The sequence below is a fragment of the Euleptes europaea genome, chromosome 21 (assembly GCF_029931775.1).
Source record: "Euleptes europaea isolate rEulEur1 chromosome 21, rEulEur1.hap1, whole genome shotgun sequence".
Classification (NCBI taxonomy): Eukaryota; Metazoa; Chordata; class Lepidosauria; order Squamata; family Sphaerodactylidae; genus Euleptes; species Euleptes europaea.
The window spans coordinates 6,849,209-6,866,697 of NC_079332.1; the positions used below are offsets into that span (position 1 = coordinate 6,849,209).

At 48.5% G+C, this 17,489-nt stretch overlaps 1 protein-coding gene across 1 annotated transcript in view; it reads left to right on the plus strand.

The window, feature by feature from the left end:
- SDK1 (sidekick cell adhesion molecule 1) overlaps positions 1 to 17,489 on the plus strand; it is a 474,538-nt gene that overhangs the window by 415,170 nt on the left and 41,879 nt on the right. The window contains exon 35 of the mRNA XM_056866585.1: positions 3,394 to 3,495. Within this exon, the coding sequence (XP_056722563.1) occupies positions 3,394 to 3,495 (102 nt within the window). The remainder of the gene's footprint in view (positions 1 to 3,393; positions 3,496 to 17,489) is intronic.

Genomic DNA, 17,489 nt, shown 5'->3' on the forward strand with positions numbered 1-17,489 from the left:
TCCTTTGTTTGAATGCTGGGAAGGTTTGGGCCATCCCTGCAAGCCGTGGGCTAAATTAGAAGGGGGTCTGCAGAGCTCAGGAACATGTCCGGTTGGAAACGAATGAAAACTTGGTTCAGCAGTGAGAAGGCCAGCTATTGTCTGGCAAGGCTTTTTCTGAGAAACAAAGATTCACCCCGGGAGTAAAGCTGAGAATATCCAACCCATGCAGACTCGCACACAGCCCCGCCAAAGGGATTTGAGCATGTTCAATCTCAGCATCTCCTCCTGTGTTTCCCAAACAATTCTGCTACGTGTGCATCCCCGGGTGGGGTGTGTGTGGATTTTTTGGCCTCTGGTAAGAATGGGGTTTAATCCAAGATGCTGAAGATCCCAGCACTCTCTCCTGGTACTCTAAGCTTTTCACGTTGAACAAGGAGAGGTGCACAGGAAGGCCCCAAGCTTCCATAGAGCAACTGCCCTATGAGGAGTGGTTAACACGCTTAGGGCTGTTTAGCTTGGAAAGAAGGCGGTTAATTGGAGACATGAGAGAGGTCTGTAAAATTATGCATGGTGTGGAGAGAGTGGACAGGGAGAAGCTTTTCTCCCTCTCTCATAATACCAGAATGCGGGGTCATCTGCTGAAGCTGGAGGGTGAGAGATTCAAAACAGATAAAAGGAAGTATTTCTTCACACAACGCATAGTTAAATTGTGAAACTCCATGCTGGATCAGACCAAGGTCCATCAAGTCCAGCAGTCTGTTCACTCAGTGGCCAACCAGGCGCCTCTAGGAAGCCCACAAACAAGACAACTGCAGCAGCACCATCCTGCTTGTGTTCCACAGCACCTAATATAATAGGCATACTCATCTGATCCTGGAGAGAATAGGTATGCATCATGACTAGTAGCCATTTTTACTAGTAGCCATGAATACCCCTTTCCTCCATGAACATGTCCACACCCCTCTTAAAGCCTTCCAATTTGGCAGCCATCACCACATTTTGGGGCAGGGAGTTCCACAACTTAACTATGCATTATGGGAAGGAATACTTCCTTTTATCTGTTTTTAATCTCTCACCCTTTGTGCTGGTCTATGACCGTAACAATAAAACTAAACTAAACTAATCTCTCACCCTCCACCTTCAGCAGATGACCAGCTTCAGCAGCTGGGTGACCTTGGGCTGGTCACAGCTCTCTCAGCCCCACCTACCTCACAGGGTGTCTGTTGTGGGGAGGGGAAGGGAAGGTGGTTGTAAGCCTGGTTGATTCTTCCTTAAGTGGTAGAGGAAGTTAGCATATAAAAACCAACTCTTCTTCTTCTCCTCCTTCTCCTCCACCTCCTCCTGCTGGGGTCGTTGCTGGTATGTGTCTGTAGCTGCCTTTACTCCCAGCCCCCGTTCTCCCTTTTACACCACCCTCTGAAATCTCTGGCCCACTATCAGTCATGAACTTTCATGGGCTTATTCCATCAGCTAAATCATTTGGTTCCTGGTGCTGTGACAGCGTTCCCAGGCGACAGAGATTCTGTGGCATGCCACAATACCATTTTCTTCCACGCTGGTTTGGAAATATATCATGGGGGGGGGGGGGTTTGCTGTTTCAAAACAATTTTTCCCCCAGTATGAACTGGCAGGGGTTTCAAAGTCCCATAAAAGCATCCTTTTCCTGCAGTATATCAGGCTGTTTTATTTATATTGCCAGCAAAATGTAAGCAGTAAATCAGATCTCATCAGCTGTCTGTTTACCTGAATCAGACAGGAAACATGCTGGTCTATAACTCAGAGACGTGGGCAGAATACCTGTAAATACTTCTAGAAATCTGAAATTAAGATTCCTATTACAGAGCCTGTGGAACATTCACTTAGGCATTGCTTTTCTGGGAGTTACAGTCCTGCTAAAGGGGTAACTCTCAAGGTAGCGGGAAAACCTCAGAATGGTAGCCATACAATTTCATGATATTGCTATCCCGTCTGCCAGAATTGGGGGGGGGGGGCTTTCCAGAGGATCAATATTCTCTGTAAGACAGGTTTTCAGTGGCCTTCATGACAGAGGTGGCATGATTTAAATATGCAAATCCTAGAACTGCAGGCAATCCTTGGGCATCTCTTGGGGAAAACTCATACTCTGCTCCTCCGTCCTGATGTGCTTTTGGTTATTAATTTTGCTGAAGCCTGGGTTCCCCCCCCCCAACATTCATCCTCCCTGCTGCCATGCTTTTCCCACATCTGTCAGCAATAAGTCCCTATATTTCTATGCAGAACGGTTGCCCGGTAGCCAAAAACAACGCAGGTGATTCCAAATGCTTTCTTGATTTTGTTTGTTCAGCACTGAAATGAACGGTTGCTGTGGGATAGGAAATCTCCCCCCTCCTTTCCCCTAGAGTAGCCCTCTTAGATGCCTCTTCCCACTTTGATGGCAATCGGCCTTGCCGAACCTCCCATCAGCCTTTGTTCACTCGGTGCGTCTTAATAAGCATCAATATTGACTTGATCAAGAGGTGCCGCAGAATGCGGTGGTAGAAACCTTAAGGTGCTGCGGCTTCTAGAATGGGCTGTACCACTTTGGACTGTAGGTGGAGAGAGTCACATTTTTAATGTTCCCCTATATTTAAAAAAAAAAGCTTAGCTCATCTGGAAGAAAGGTTCTAGCCTAGACATCTGCATTCTGTGTTAGTTTTCAATTTACAGGTTGTTCATCTAGGAGAGCTCTGGACTATTCTGTCTCTCACCTGCAGTCTGAAGTAGTATGGTCCATTGAATCATCTCAGTTCTCTACTATTTTGTTCCACCGCACGTGTAGACCAGGACTTGGATTAGCTTAGACTGAATATTAAGACGTACCGGGAGGGTACGCCTATATTACTAATAAGGTTGCCAGCTCTGGGTTGGGAAATACCCGGAGATTTGGGGAGTGGAACCTGAGGAGGGTGGGGTTTGGTGAGGGGAGGGACTTCAGTGGGATATAATGCTATAGAGTCTGCCCTCCAAAGTGGGCATTTTCTCCAGGTGGACTTACCTCTGTCGCTTGGAAAACAGTTGTAATAGCTTGAGATCTCCAGCCGCCACCTGGAAGCTGGCAACCCTAATTACTAATCACTTTGAGCACCACTCCTTCCCTCTTCTCACAGAACTACTGGAACTGTATTTTTGTGACGGGAGCAAGGGAATTGTAGTTCAGGGCTTTCAACATCTTCCCAAGGCTACAAATCACAGGATTCTTGGGGGGGGGGGGAAGCAGTGGCAGTTAAAGCCATGTAATTGTGCCTCTACGCATCCCGCTCTATCTCGAATACCACTATAAACCTTAACTGGGTACTTTCCGCCCTTCAGTTTATATCTTTTAGTCTGTTGGGACTGTGCATATCCAGTGTTGCAGACGATGCCAGCTTGTAACCCAGTTATTTAAATTCCTAGAGCTGAAAAAATACAAGAGATATGAGGTGGTGATGACAGCGTACAACATCGTCGGGGAGAGTCCTGCCAGTGCCCCCGTGGAAGTCTTTGTCGGCGAAGCAGGTAAGTCAGCTGGCTGCTTAAAATCCCATAAAGTCAGATATGCGTGAGAGCTAAATAGCTGGAATTGTAGGAATTGAGAAGAGTCTGGACAACGATCTAAGCCACTTCCTGACACTGAGGTCTCATAACAGAGACCTCTTCTCCCAGTCCCCTGCATTCAAGAGTATGCAGAGATTGCCATTGGACAAGTGCGCAGCAGGAAAAATGCAGAAGGGGGTACTGAACACAGAATTCCCCTCCCTGAGTTTTCATTTTGCATTTGTTGCCCTTGTGCTTCCGAGTATATCTTTGCAGCCAGAAGATGTAGCATATATATTGCACAGTTGATTTAAACTATTTACATCTCACACTGTCAGCTTCTGCTCTTGAGGCAGTACAGGTAAAGCTTTCTAAATTAAGCATCATCATCATTCCTTTATTGGCATAAAAACATAATACAGAAGGGTACAAAAGGAATGGAGATATTAAAAAGTGCCCTTTATGGCATAGTTAAAAGACAGTTACATCGAATAGCGCTGTTTGTTGATATTGCCGTCTAATTAACTGTTTGGCGGGCTTTTAAAACAACTTTGAAAACTGTGCCACCATCTCCAATATACGGGTCGAATGATTGTTCAATAAAAAGGAAACGTTAAAAGACTCTGAGACATTCTGTCTATTAACCAACAGGGGGGCTTAAAAGTTCATTACGAGATTCTGCGTAGAAGCTACAATAAAACCGTTTCAATATAATTTTGCCACAAGGGCAAAACCTGTCAGACAGAGGGATTTTCCGAAATCTGCCTTTGAGTAGCGCAGATGGCAAAACATTAAATCTGGCCAGAGAAATGGCTTTACTCTGAGAAGGGTCACACAGGTGAGATAAGTATGGGGAGGGGCCAGAAGATGTAGACACTTGCTTTCCCCCCAAACTCTGTACAACAATGGGTTTTTTTTTGCTGAGTTCTCCCAGAATACTTTGGGTAATTCGATACTATGGAACCATTATGCGAGGGTCTTGTCTTCCTCCTGCAAAAAGTCGCTGGAATCCCCTGGGCCAAATCCCTCTGTTTTCACCTGCTCCTCGAGTTGGTCTTCTATGAAATGAACCTTCTGACAGAGTCAGATTTAAGGAATAGCAGGAGTTGCGGGCCTCTGGAGTCTGGGATAATGTGCTGAAAACGTGCTGCATCTGCCTGGAGACATGCTTCACTCCGACGGGCTCGTCATTTAGACTTCGCTCCACACAATTTGTTGCTTCCTCCACGGGTGGTTGCATGTGTGAATTGAACTTCAACACAGAATCTGAGAGGGGAGAAGGAAGGTTCTTCTCTGAATACCCATTTCGGCCTCCTAGGGAGGACCCCCCCACCCATCATTTGAAAATGACTGAAGCCGAAGATGCTCCTCATGTTCAGATCGGTGTCCGCCCTCCCTTTTCCCTGAACTTCACCAATCACAGAAGCTTCCTCCACACCAATCACTTCCTCCACAGGTGGGCTGCATGCGCAAATGAGACTTCAGGCACGAGAACTGAGAGGGAGGAAATGAGGGAACCATTTCCTCTCCGGAGTAACTGTTTGTGCCTCCTAGGGGGGGCCACCCCATAATTTGAAAGTGGTGAGATCTGAAGATGCTCCTCGTCTTCCAATCCAGCCTCCTTGTTCGTGGGCTTTAGAGACCACAGGAACCTGAAAAGGCATTAGAGAAATCCTGAAGGCAGCCACGATGTTCGATCCTTTCACTGTTGATCCTTTCCACCATGTTCGATCCTTTCACTGCTGGCTGCCAGGACTGCAGTTTTGATCGGGAAGGAGGCCCGCGCTCCGGAAAGCCTCTGAGGCCCGGTTCATCCGGTTCTTCGCTCTGTCTGCTGTCGGAAGCGGTCGTCTTCTCGAACAAGTCGGAGCCACTGGCCCGCTTGCAGATTCCCGGTCGTGGTGTTGGGAGGGTGGCGGCGTTCCCCCCACCTTCCTGGTGTAACAGTTCCATGAGAATCCCGGAGCTGGGCCTCGGATGCTTCCCCTCGTTTAGGAGGGCGAAGGAAAAAATCAGCACAGGCCCAGTGCTAACAAGCTTCCGCGCACGGCTGGTTCTCGGTGGGCCTGCTGAGCTGCTTTGGTAGAAATCTAATGGAATAGGTAATGTTTGCAGGGAGGCGCGTTTGTGCAGGTGAAGGAGGGAGGTGAGCCACGCTGGGAGAGAGGACTCCTTCCTCCGCAAAAAGTGATCAATCCTCTCGTCTGAAGGAGACTGCGAGAACTGACGGGTATCATTATAGCAGACGGTGGCACTGACACCCTTCACGCTTCGGAGGAGACCCCGCCGCTGAGATCCCCCCCTTTTAATTTTTCTTTTCAAATTATAACGAGCTTTCAAGAGTGAGACGGAGGCATCTCTTTATCTCACCCTCTTTTGGCAAAGCAGGCCTCCCTTCTGCTCCAGTTTCATTAGGCAGAGCGAGAGCCGGCCGAGCAGATGCCGGGACATCACCCCCCACCCCAGCCTTGGAGTCCCTTCCTCCATGGAAAGCCCAAAGCAGACCTTGTTTTCCTGTTGCTAACCATAATTATATTTCCCAGTGCGTCCCTGCCGGCGCCTCTTACCTCTGTCCCCAGGAAGGGGTTGAGCCTGTTTGTTTTCCATCAGCTGTTTCTCCACCTGCCTGTGCCGAGCTGGTCGTGCATCCCAGAAGACTTTTTTTCCTCCTGGCAGCTGCTGCAAGAGAAAATGGCCCTGGGAATTCTGAGAGGGTCCAAATGTTTACAAAGGAAGAAGGAGAAGGAGAAGAAGGAGGAGTTGGTTTTTATATGCCGACTTTCTATACCACTTAAGGAAGAATCAAACTGGCTTACAATCACCTTCCCCTCCCCACAACAGTCACCTTGTGATGTAGGTGGGGCTGAGAGACCTCTAAGAGATCTGTGACTAGCCCAAGGGGACCCAGCTGGCTTCATGTGGAGGAGTGGGGAATCAAAACGGTTCTCCAGATTAGAGTCCATTGCTCCAAACCACCGCTCTTAAACACTACACCATGGAAGAAGAAGAAGAAGAAGAAGAAGAAGGAGGAGGAGGAGGAGGAGGAGGAGGAGGAGGAGGGTTTTTATATGCTGACTTTCTCTACCACTTAAGGGAGACTCAAACTGGCTTACAATCACCTTCCCTCCCCCTCCCCACAACAGACACCCTGTGAGGTAGGTGGGGCTGCAGGAGCTCAAAGAGCTGTGACTAGCCCAAGGTCACCCGGCTGGCTTCATGTGTAGGAGTGGGGAAGGCTGTTAAGGGGACCATGAAGGTTCTCTGAGGGACCACAAAGGTTCTCTGAGGAAGAAACCAACAGTCTGGGTTGGGAGCGAGCCAAAGCCCAAAGAACGGAAACTGGATGGTGGCAGATTCAGACTTGAAGAACCTGCCCATGAAGACCGCCTTCCCAGACCCTGGTCTCCGTGCCCCCACCCCCCGCCTGCCTGCAGATGTGAGCAGGTGGTGACTATAAGTGGGGCTTTCTCGGTGGTGGCATCTCACCTTTGGAGTGCCCTCCCCCTTGAGGCATGCGTGACACCTTCTCCGCTGTCTTTTAGGTGCCAGGTCAAAGCATTTCTTTTTAGTCAGTCTTTTAACATGGGGTGGGGGGGACTCATGTTCGTTTTTACGGTCTGCTTCTAACCTGAGGACTGTTGTGTGAATAGAAGTTTAGTCCGCTGAATGTTGTTTTATGCTGTTTTCATAGTGAGTTTGATTATTCTTACTTTTTATTATTTTATTGTACGTTTTCTCTCTGAGCAGATCTCTGGAGAGGCAGCATATAAAAGTTCTGAATAGATAGATAGCAGCAAAAGCAACGTTTTAAATACCCGTTCAGTTTTGGACCGGGTCATGGTGGATCCCGCAGGTCAGCGGGCTGAATTCAAGGGTTGCTTAAAATCTCCCTACAGCACTGATCCTTCGGGTCCAGAAAAAGTATTTCATTTCTTGGAGAGTCTCGACATTATCCTTTTAAACATTGCTGGAGGAAGTGTAGAATGGAAATTGCCGAAATCAAGCGGGAGAAGCAGGGATATCATTACCCCATCTTGCTTAATTCCTCTGGCCTCCAGCTCTCTCTCAATCCCTCTCCCACCTGCCCAGCCATACTTCTCGGCTGCAGTCCTGCACACAGCTGCTTAAACCTCCCTGAGGCCAACTGGATTGAAGCTGGAATGCAGCCCTGATCCAAGAAGCCTTCTTCCCTTGGCTCGCTCAGCCCGGTTCAGGCCAAAAAATATTCCCAGTTCTGTGCGATCCCAAATACTTCAATCAGAAGAGGAAAAAGAATCAGCGTGCTGACAGAGTGATGTTAATGAGCACTGTACAGGTGAACTGTTCACACAGGGTCAAAAGACTGGTGCTGGACCACTACCAACATTCACAAAGGAATAAATTCAAAGCCTCTGTGTGCTTTTTAAAAAACATATATTATTACTTATTACTGCTTTGGTAGCTCACCCTTCCTTCAAGAACCCTGGAACGGCACGCGTTCATTTCCTTTCAGTTTGAGCACTGCGTTGTGGACAGCATCTTCAACCTAGATGTTTTTACTAATGCTTTGTAGCTAGGGTTTCCCCCTCTTTTTTAATACCATAGACCAATGTGAGCTCAAAATAGCTGGATAAAGCAGGGCTGGGGAGTGGGATAGGATTGCAAAGAGCATCTGCTTGGCATGCAGAAGGTCCGAGGGTCAGTCCCCGGCATCTCCCGTTAAAGGGATTATGCAAGTAGGTGATGTGAAAGACCTCTACCTGAGACCCTGGAGAACCGCTGCTGGTCAGAGTAGACAATACTGACTTGGATGGACCAAGGGTCTGATTCAGTATAAGGCAGTTTCATGTGTTCTTTTTGGGGAGGGGCCATGGCTCAGTGGTAGAGCATCTGCTGGGCCTGCAGAAGGTCCCAGGTTCAATCCCCGGCATCTCCAGTTAAAGGGACTAGGCAAGTAGGTGATGGGAAAGACCTCTGCCTGAGACCCCGGAGAGCCATGGAGAGGGGCCGTGGCTCAGTGGTAGAGCATCTGCTTGGCCTGCAGAAGGTCCCAGGTTCAATCCCTGGCATCTCCGGTTAAAGGGACTAGGCAAGTAGGTGATGAGGAAGACCTCTGCCTGAGACCCCGGTGAGCTGCTGCCGGTCAGAATAGACAATACTGATTTGGATGGACCAAGGGTCTGGTTCAGTATAAGGCAGCTTCATATGTTCATGTTCATGTGTTCTGTCTTGTGCCATTGCAAACTTCTTCCTTCGCTGTGGCATACTTTTTTCAGTCCATATTCCGGTTGAAAGGCAGAGAGAGAAGACGCTTGACTGATTACAGTCCTTCAAGGACATGCAAGGGAACCAGGGCTCCGTCAGTGACGTCAGGATGGCAAAACTGATGTGCCCACTGCAGCTCCGTGGAAGGGTGTCTTCCCAATGCCAGCGATTCAGAATGGCCTGCCAGCCAGTTTCCAGAGACCCATTAAGCTTGGCTCCTTTCCAGTTCCAAAGGAACTGAGCTTAATGGGGGGGGGGAGTTTTTATCACCCTATGGTCTCTCGCCAGGTCCATCCCGCAGAGAAGGAAATCTGAAAACAATGTGCAGACACTTAATGTCCAAATTGAGACGTATGTTGGATCGGCTCCTCTGCTGCCCTTAATTTTCCGTTTGTAAAACAGGGGAAAGCACCAGAGATAATTTAACTCTGGTTTCCTACGACAAGTCGAAGCAGCTGACTGAGCGCCTCATTAACAGCTCATTAAGTTGTTAATATTACTCATAAGCAGCTCTGGGTCGGGCTCTGTGTGTTTCAGAAGGCGGCGACAGCAGTAGCTCCTTCTTTTTAACTCTTAGAAAGAAGTGCCTCAATTTGTCATATCGGCAAGAAGGGGATTTGTGCTTTGCCTGCGAGGAATGTCACTCTTTGGCCACTGGGAGAGGGTTTGGACTTGTTTCCAACCTGAGCATCTCCCTCAAAGGCAATGAGAGAGGGCCATGGCCTCCGACTGAAGCGCTCTCCTGCCTTCACAGCCAGCTTTTATATGTGGTGCCAGAGCCTACCCTCTACTCTGGTGAGGACTTGGGCTCCCTTGGGTCCATATCATGCGAAGTGACGGTATCACTTTACTCTGCTCTGGTTAGACCTCACCTAGAGTCTTGTGTTCAGTTTTGGCCCCCGCAATTTAAGAAAGATGTAGACAAGCTGGAACGTGTCCAGAGGAGGGCAACCAAGATGGTGAGGGGTCTGGAGATTGAAGGAGCTGGGTATGTTTAGCCTGAAGAGAAGACTGAGAGGGGATATGATAACCAAGTACTTGTGTGTGTGCATGTGTTAAGTGCCGTCAAGTCGCTTCTGACTCTATGAAGCAATGTCTTCCAAAATGTTCTGTCTTTGACAGCCTTGCTCAGGTCTTGCGAATTGAGGGCCGTGGCTTCCTTTATAGAGTCAATCCATCTCTTGTTGGGTCTTCCTCTTTTTCTGCTGCCCTCAACTTTTCCTAGCATGACTGTCTTTTTTAGTGACTCTTGCCTTCTCATAATGTGACCAAAATTCAATAGCCTCAGTTTAGTCATTTTAGCTTCTAGGGTCAGTTCAGGCTTGATTTGCTCTATAACCCACTGTCCAGAGGAGGGCAACAAAATACTTGAAGGGCTGTCATATAGAGGAAGGTGCCGAGTTGTTTTCTGTTGCTCCAGAAGGTCAGACCAGAACCAACGGGTTGAAATTAAATCCAAAGAGTTTCCGTCTACCTTAGGAAAAAGTTTCTAACAGAGCGGTTCCTCAGTGGAACAGGCTTCCTTGTAAGCTCTCCTTCCCTGGAGGTTTTTAAGAAGATGGTAAGCTCTCCTTCCCTGGTAAGCTCTCCTTCCCTGGAGGTTTTTAAGAAGAGGCTAGATGGCCATCTGTCAGCAATGCTGATTCTATGACCTTAGACAGATCATGAGAGGGAGGGCACCTTGGCCATCTTGTGGGCATGGAGTAGGGGTTACTGGGTGTGTGTGTGGGGGGAGATAGTTGTGAATTTCCTGCATTGTGCAGGGGGTTGAACTAAATGACCCTGGTGGTCCCTTCCAATTCTGATTCTATGATTCTAACTTCCCTTCTTGTCCTGCGGTCTCCTGTGCTCTTGGCCTAGCGGCCAGTTGCCCATGGCCCTTTACTGGGCCATCTGTCTGTGGTCTGGTCTAAGCATTTACACAGACTGGGCGGAGTTTCCCATTTTTCATGTGACGTATTTGTTTGCTGGTAAAGGTTGCCCCGTGCACTCGGCGTGTCCGGTTGTTAGCTGACCACCTGAGGTTGAGCAAAAATCTTTTAAAAAGCTGGACAAAACTGGTCACATTCCAGGAACTGGCGAAAGTTTTAATTTTGAAACTATTGGTGTTCAGTTGACCTCTGATGAAGACTTTGGTATTGAAATCTGTCTGTTTTGACATTTGTGTGAGTGTGTGTGCGAGTGTACCATCAAGTGACAGCTGACTTATGGTGACCCCGTAGGGTTTTCAAGGCAAGAGACATTCAGAGATGGTTTGCAATTGCCTGCCTCCACATGGGCTGAGAGAGTTCTGTGAGAACTGTGACTGGCCCAAGGTCACCCAGCTGGCGTTTTGTGGAGGAGTGGAGAACCGATCCCTGTTCTCCAGATTAGAGTCCTCCACTCTATGGTTATTTGGATTATTTTTTGTTTTACTTTTTGTTAGATTTTTGTACGTACATTAAATGAAAATCCAGCTGCCAGGCCCATTTGCAGCTATCAGATGGGAACTCACAATATTTTAAAAGCCAGCTCCTGGGTTCGTTCTCTTTGTCACCTGCTCATGCGACCGAGAGATGTAACCTGCGGTGGGACTATACGTACAAAGCTATGGTTCTCTCACTGAATTCTCCAGGACAAAGTAGATGGGATTGCCGTTAGGGATGCAACTGGGACGCATCCCACACACCCCTGCTTTGACAGCGTTCATGCTGGCATTTCGACTGGTGCCTTGTTTGAGAGCTGCTTTTCCCTTTGGTTTGAATTTTATCCGCCCAACCGTGGATCCCTCAATGAGATGGCCAGAAATTATGAGGTGGCAGAGGGAAGAGCCTTTTTTTTTTTTTTTTGGCAAGGGCAAAAGGGGAAGGGGAGAGAAACTAGCCATTGGAAAAGACAAGCATTGCCACATTTTAATAGAACAATGGTATGCTGATTTCCAGTTGATTTCCCAGGAAGAACCTTTTGAGCCTCGAGGATTGTAGCAGCTTGAGCTCCCCCTAGCGGCATGTAGGGGGTCTAAATCTATTCAAAGGAAATTAGCTGCAATCAAGACCAGCATGAATTCTTTTCTGGGGGGTGGGAAAGAACCAATTAGGCCCGTAAATGACAGTAATTTAATGAGAAGGAATAATATTATTAGGAGTGTTGTTGCATCCTGACCTCCTTTATGAGACCACAGATGCATTCCCCGTCAAGGCAGCAGGCATCTCACAGATCTTAACGGGGAGCCGAACACGATTGGAAACACCGCCTTGGTGGGTGTGCACGTATTGATGTACAGCTGGAAGGAAGTCATTAGTGGGAAGGCTGGAAGATGAATACGGGAGATCCGCGGAGGACACTTTTCATCTGTGGGAAGCGGTTTGCTGTCAGGACCAGCGCTGCTTCTCCAGCTAAGCCACCCAAGTGGCATCTTGTAGCAACGCATTGAGAAGGTGCTGATGATCCGCTGGGGCTCAGTTGGCTCCCAGTGTCTCGTGGCTGCCACCACCAGCCAGGTTGAAGCCATGCCACAATGGCTTGGCTTGGACTCAATGGGCAGCGGGATGGGCCTGGATGGTGAGGGGCATACCTCGAACCAGCCCTGATCTTGGGCAGTTGAGGAGAGAAGGGGTAGCAACCCAGTGTGGCACCGTGGTACAGGAGATGTGGTTCAAATCCCCCACTTGAAGCTCCTTGTACGTTTCCCCCCTCCCCAAAAAGAATAAATCGGACTTAAATTGTTTAGTTGAACTACCATGTGTTGTTGCCTTTCCCCCCTTATTATTAGAGAAACGTCTACCCTGCCTACTCAACCCTATGCCTGGGGAGTGGGGGTGGCCAACAACATAAACCAAAATTGTAAAAATTAAAAACCATCCCATGGCAGCAACTCAAAAAGAGTCCTAGAGTTGGAAGAGACCTTGAAGGGTGTCTAGCGAACCCTGCTATTCTAAGGGCTGGAGCATCCCTGACAGATTGCTCTCCAGCTTCTTGCTTGGAGAAATGCAGCAATGGAGAGTCCTGTCCCCCCACCCCCTGCCTCTCTGGTAATTGTTCCAAACTCTTCTTGCCATTCGGGAAGCTTCTCCTACCGTTCAACCTGAATCTACCAACTTGCAACTGAAGCCTGTTAGGTCTACCAATATCAACAGCCTACATCAAAAAGCAAATGCCCTCTTAGAGTCTCATGTCAAAGAACGCTAAAAGGCAGAAGAGAAGCAAAGTGAAAGGAAAGTAGGGCAGCAATCAAGCAAAATCAATATCAACCCGATTATAGCGACTTGGTCGGACTGCAGAACATCTGAGGGGAAGGGGGGAAAGGAAAGTTCTTAATTAATAAACCACAGAACAAAGTGGTCAGTTAACAGCAAACCAATGAGCAGGAAACCGTCCCCACTCTGAAAGCCGAATTTGCTGAAGCTAAAAATGGAGTCCCAAAGGGCTTAGCCTCGGGCTCTGAAATCGTGGATCAAGGTATCAGTAATTTACTTGGTCACCGTAGGCCCCTGGTTGTCATCCACCACTACCTCCTTCTCTTCTTCCTCCCCCTTTAGTGGTTAGAGTGTTGGACTGTAGGAACTGGGAGATCCAGTTTCGAATTCCCACCCTGCCATGAATATTCACCAGGTGACCTTGGTCCAATCTCACACTCTCAGCCTAATCTTATCGTGAGGATAATACAGAAGAGGGGAGAACAGTGTGTTAAGCCTCTTTGGGTCCCCATTGTGGAGAAAAGCCGGGCAGAAAAATATAAACAAACTAGGAAGCAAGATTATGAAGCACTTTCCCAACGTTATCAGTGTTTCATGTTCACATTCATAGAATCATAGAGTTGGAAGGGACCACCAGGGCCATCTAGTCCAACCCCCTGCACAATGCAGGAAATTCTGAACTACCTCCCCCCCAAAAAAATCCCCAGTGACCCATACTTCATGCCCAGAAGATGGCCAAGGTGCCCTCCCTCTCATGATCTGCCTAAGGTTATATAATCAGCATGCTGACAAATGGCCATCTAGCCTCTTCTTAAAAACCTCCAGGGAAGGAGAGCTTACCACCTCCCGAGGAAGCCTGTTCCACTGAGGAACTGCTCTAACTGTTAGAAAATTCTTCCTAATGTCTAGACGGAAACTCTTTGGGTTTAATTTCAACCCGTTGGTTCTGGTCCAACCTTTTGGAGCAACAGAAAACAACTCGGCACCATCCTCTATACGACACCCCTTCAAGTACTTGAAGATGGATATCATATCCCCTCTCAGTCTTCTCTTCAGGCTAAACATACCCATCTCCTTCAACCTTTCCTCATAGGACTTGGTCTCATTATTATTCTTTATTGCCTGTTCTTCAGATCCTTGCTTTAGGCAAGATATTTAAGGGATCCTGTGTTAACTTTCTTCTTCCCTAACTTTAATCTTTGCCCTTCTGTCTTGCATGAAATCCCATAATTCAAATTGCCCTTGGTCTGACTAACCTGGCTCCCTTGGGTTGGTGATCAAGAGTCCTCATATAGCCACTTGCGAACTACCTGGGGATTTCCTTGTTGTAGGTAGGTCATGGCGCTGTGATCTGGCTGCCCTGCTTAATAGCTGTCTGATTAATAGCCTTTGATATCGAAATCTGTTCCCCGAAGAGGAGGGCAAGCAATGTTAAACTGCTCAGGTGAAATGAGTCAGTTAACTAATTGAGTCTAACAGTTCACACTCGGTATGTGTTATGTCTAAGCCTGCGTGCCTAACAGGGACCCATCCATCGAACCGGGGCGGTTGTCATTCTTTAAGAATGTTGTTTAAGAACCTCAGACCAAGGTTCATGGAGTCCACCATTCCAGCTCCATTCGGGCCTCACACCAAACCATGATGTAATTGTGCTTTAGTTAGCATGATGGCCTAAAGGCAGGGCACTTTGCTAACAATGGATTGGACCCGGGCTAAAGTTTCTGCTTGTGTAAAGCATTCTGTTCCCCCCTCCCCCACTGTAGCCCACTGATCTCCCAAAAATACCGGCCCTGGGGGACAGGGGACCCTCATGAACAGAATGAGAAGCAAACCAGGGGTCTGCAGGAGGAAGGGGAATTTGGTGAAAATTAGCACACACCCGTCCTATAGCAGGAAATTGAGTCTGGATCCAACCCTACGTTTATTCAGGGTCCATCATGCCCAGCTGGTCGGGGCTGCAGACATCTTGACCGATTCCCCAACAGATCCTTTCCAGACTACACACAAGCCATCGAAACCAGCATTAACCAGGGTTAAGTGATCACCTGTGTGCTGAATCCTGGTTTTGCAATCTGTGTGTGTGTGTGTGTGTTAAGTGCCCTTGAGTCACTTCTGACTCACGGCGACCCTTCAAACGAACGACCTCCAAAACGTCCAATCGTTAACAGCCTTGCTCAGGTCTTTCAGACTGAGGGCCGGGGCTTCCTGAATTGAGTCAATCCATCTCGTGTTGGGTCTTCAACTTTTCCTAGCTCTCTAACCGTTAGTGAAGCTACACCCTGGTTCCATGTGATGTCTGAACGGAGCCTCCACCAAGGGCAGCCACAGTCTCCTGAAAAACCAGGAAAGGTGATGATCGTCCCTCTTCTGGAAGCCTCCTAGAGGCACCTGGTTGAACACATGAACACATGAAGCTGCCTTCTACTGAACCAGACCCTTGATCCATCAAAGTCAGTATTGTCTACTCAGACAGGCAGCGGCTCTCCAGGGTCACAGGCGGAGGTGTTTCACATCACCTACCTGCCTAAGTCCCTTTAACTGGAGATGCCGGGGATTGAACCTGGGACCTTCTGCATGCCAAGCAGATGCTCTGCCACTGAGCCATGGCCCCTCCCTGTGTGAACAGACTACTGCACCTGATGGGCCTTGGTCTGATCCAGCAGGGCTTTTCTTACGTCCTTATGAGCACAGCATCTCCAGATGTAGCTAGACCTCTATGGATTTATCTATCTCCCCCCTCCTTTTTCTTCAAAGCCACCTCTAAAGCGAGTGGCCATCGCTGTCGCAGAAGCAGATTCCTCTGGAGACGACGTCTCTTTTCTAACGGTTCCACTGAAACGGACTGGGAGGGAAAAAACCCTCGCTTTTGTTTTACCGTCAGTCTCCCTGTACAAAAAAAGGAAACCTTTAAGTACTTCTTTACAGTCTCTGGATGAAAAGAAAACTTGAGAGGGTTTCAGCTCTTTGAGAAACTGGAACGGGCTGGATGGGGAGGGGGGGCAGAATGTAAAGGACGTGCTCACACAATAGAGACGCCCGATTGGGAGACAATTGCCGAATCGATGGGACGCGCAGTGAATATCAGCCGCCAATTCATCTCGCGTTCCTTGAATCTGTCACCCTGTAGGAATCGCTCTTGACTGCCAAAGCTGCAGAAGAAGAGACCTTCTCTCGTTCTTTTGCATAAATGGCTTGTCGCAGTAGGGGAGGGGCCCTTGATATAAACTTGATTTTGAAACAATTAGAAGAAGAAGAAGAAGAGTTGGTTTCAATAGGCTGACTTTCTGTACCACTTAAGGGAGACTCAAACCGGCTTACATGCGCTAGAGCTCCCAGTATGCTCTTGGAGGAATGCCATGTGAGCAGAGATTGCCACGTTCCCTGCAAAATCGGGGGCGCCCCCTGCACACGGCAGCCCCAGTTTGTGCAGGGTTGTGTGTGCTGCGGAGATCTGTGAGGCTCTGGATTTCAGCCATGCACTGATCTTGAGTGTGTCCACCTAGACGCAGTTTGAGCTTTATTCCCCAGCTCACCCACAAGAGCCAGAATCCTCTGTTGACTCCAGCTCCCGCTACTTCTGAGGCTGTCTGTATGCCAAGGCTAATTTCCTTCCCGCCGTTGCGCTCTCTGCTCTCGGGCACTTCTCCAAACCCGCCGTTATCGTCGTTTTAAGGAAAAGAAGCGGCAGAAATGATTGCCCAGGCTGCTGCGTTCATGGTTTACTCTTTTCCTGAGCGATTCGCCGACGGGGCTGGGGGAACAGGCTGTACGGGGATGTGAGTCCTCCTTTAAAACAACTGCCACATAGACAAGGCTGCACTGGAAGCAGGACAGAAGCACGTACTTTCAGAGGACAAGTAAAATATCGTTTGCTAGTGCCGCAATATTCTCTCTTGCCTGCCAAGGACTGAGTTTCAGTCCTTGGGGCTCTTCGACTTGGATGGGAGACCACCGAGGAAGTCCAGGGTTGCTATGCAGAGGAAAGCAAGGAGCAGGGTATGTTTAGTCTGAAGAGGGAAAGACTGAGAGGGGACATGATAACCATCTTCAAGTACTTGAAGGGCTGCCATATAGAGGAGGGTGCCGAGTTGTTTTCTGTTGCCCCAGAAGGTCGGACCAGAAACGGAGGGTTGAAATTAAATCCAAAGAGTTTCCATCTATACATTAGGAATACTTTTGTAACAGTTAGAGTGGTTCCTCAGTGGAACAGGCTTCCTCGGGAGGTGGTGAGCTCTCCTTCCCTGGAGGTTTTTACGCAGAGGCTAGATGGCCATCTGTCAGCAATGCTGATTCTGTGACCTTAGGCAGATGATGAGAGGGAGGGCATCTTGGCCATCCTCTGGGCATGGAGTAGGGGTCACTGGGGGTGTGGGGTGGGAGATAGTTGTGAAATACCTGCAGTGTGCAGGGGGTTGGACTAGTTGACCTTGGTGGTCCCTTCCAATTCTATGATTCTAATGGCAAACCGCCTCTGCATGCCTCTTGCCTTGAAAACCCCATGGGGGTTGCCATAAGTCGGCTACCACTTGATGGCACTTTCCGCCACCGATATAGGAA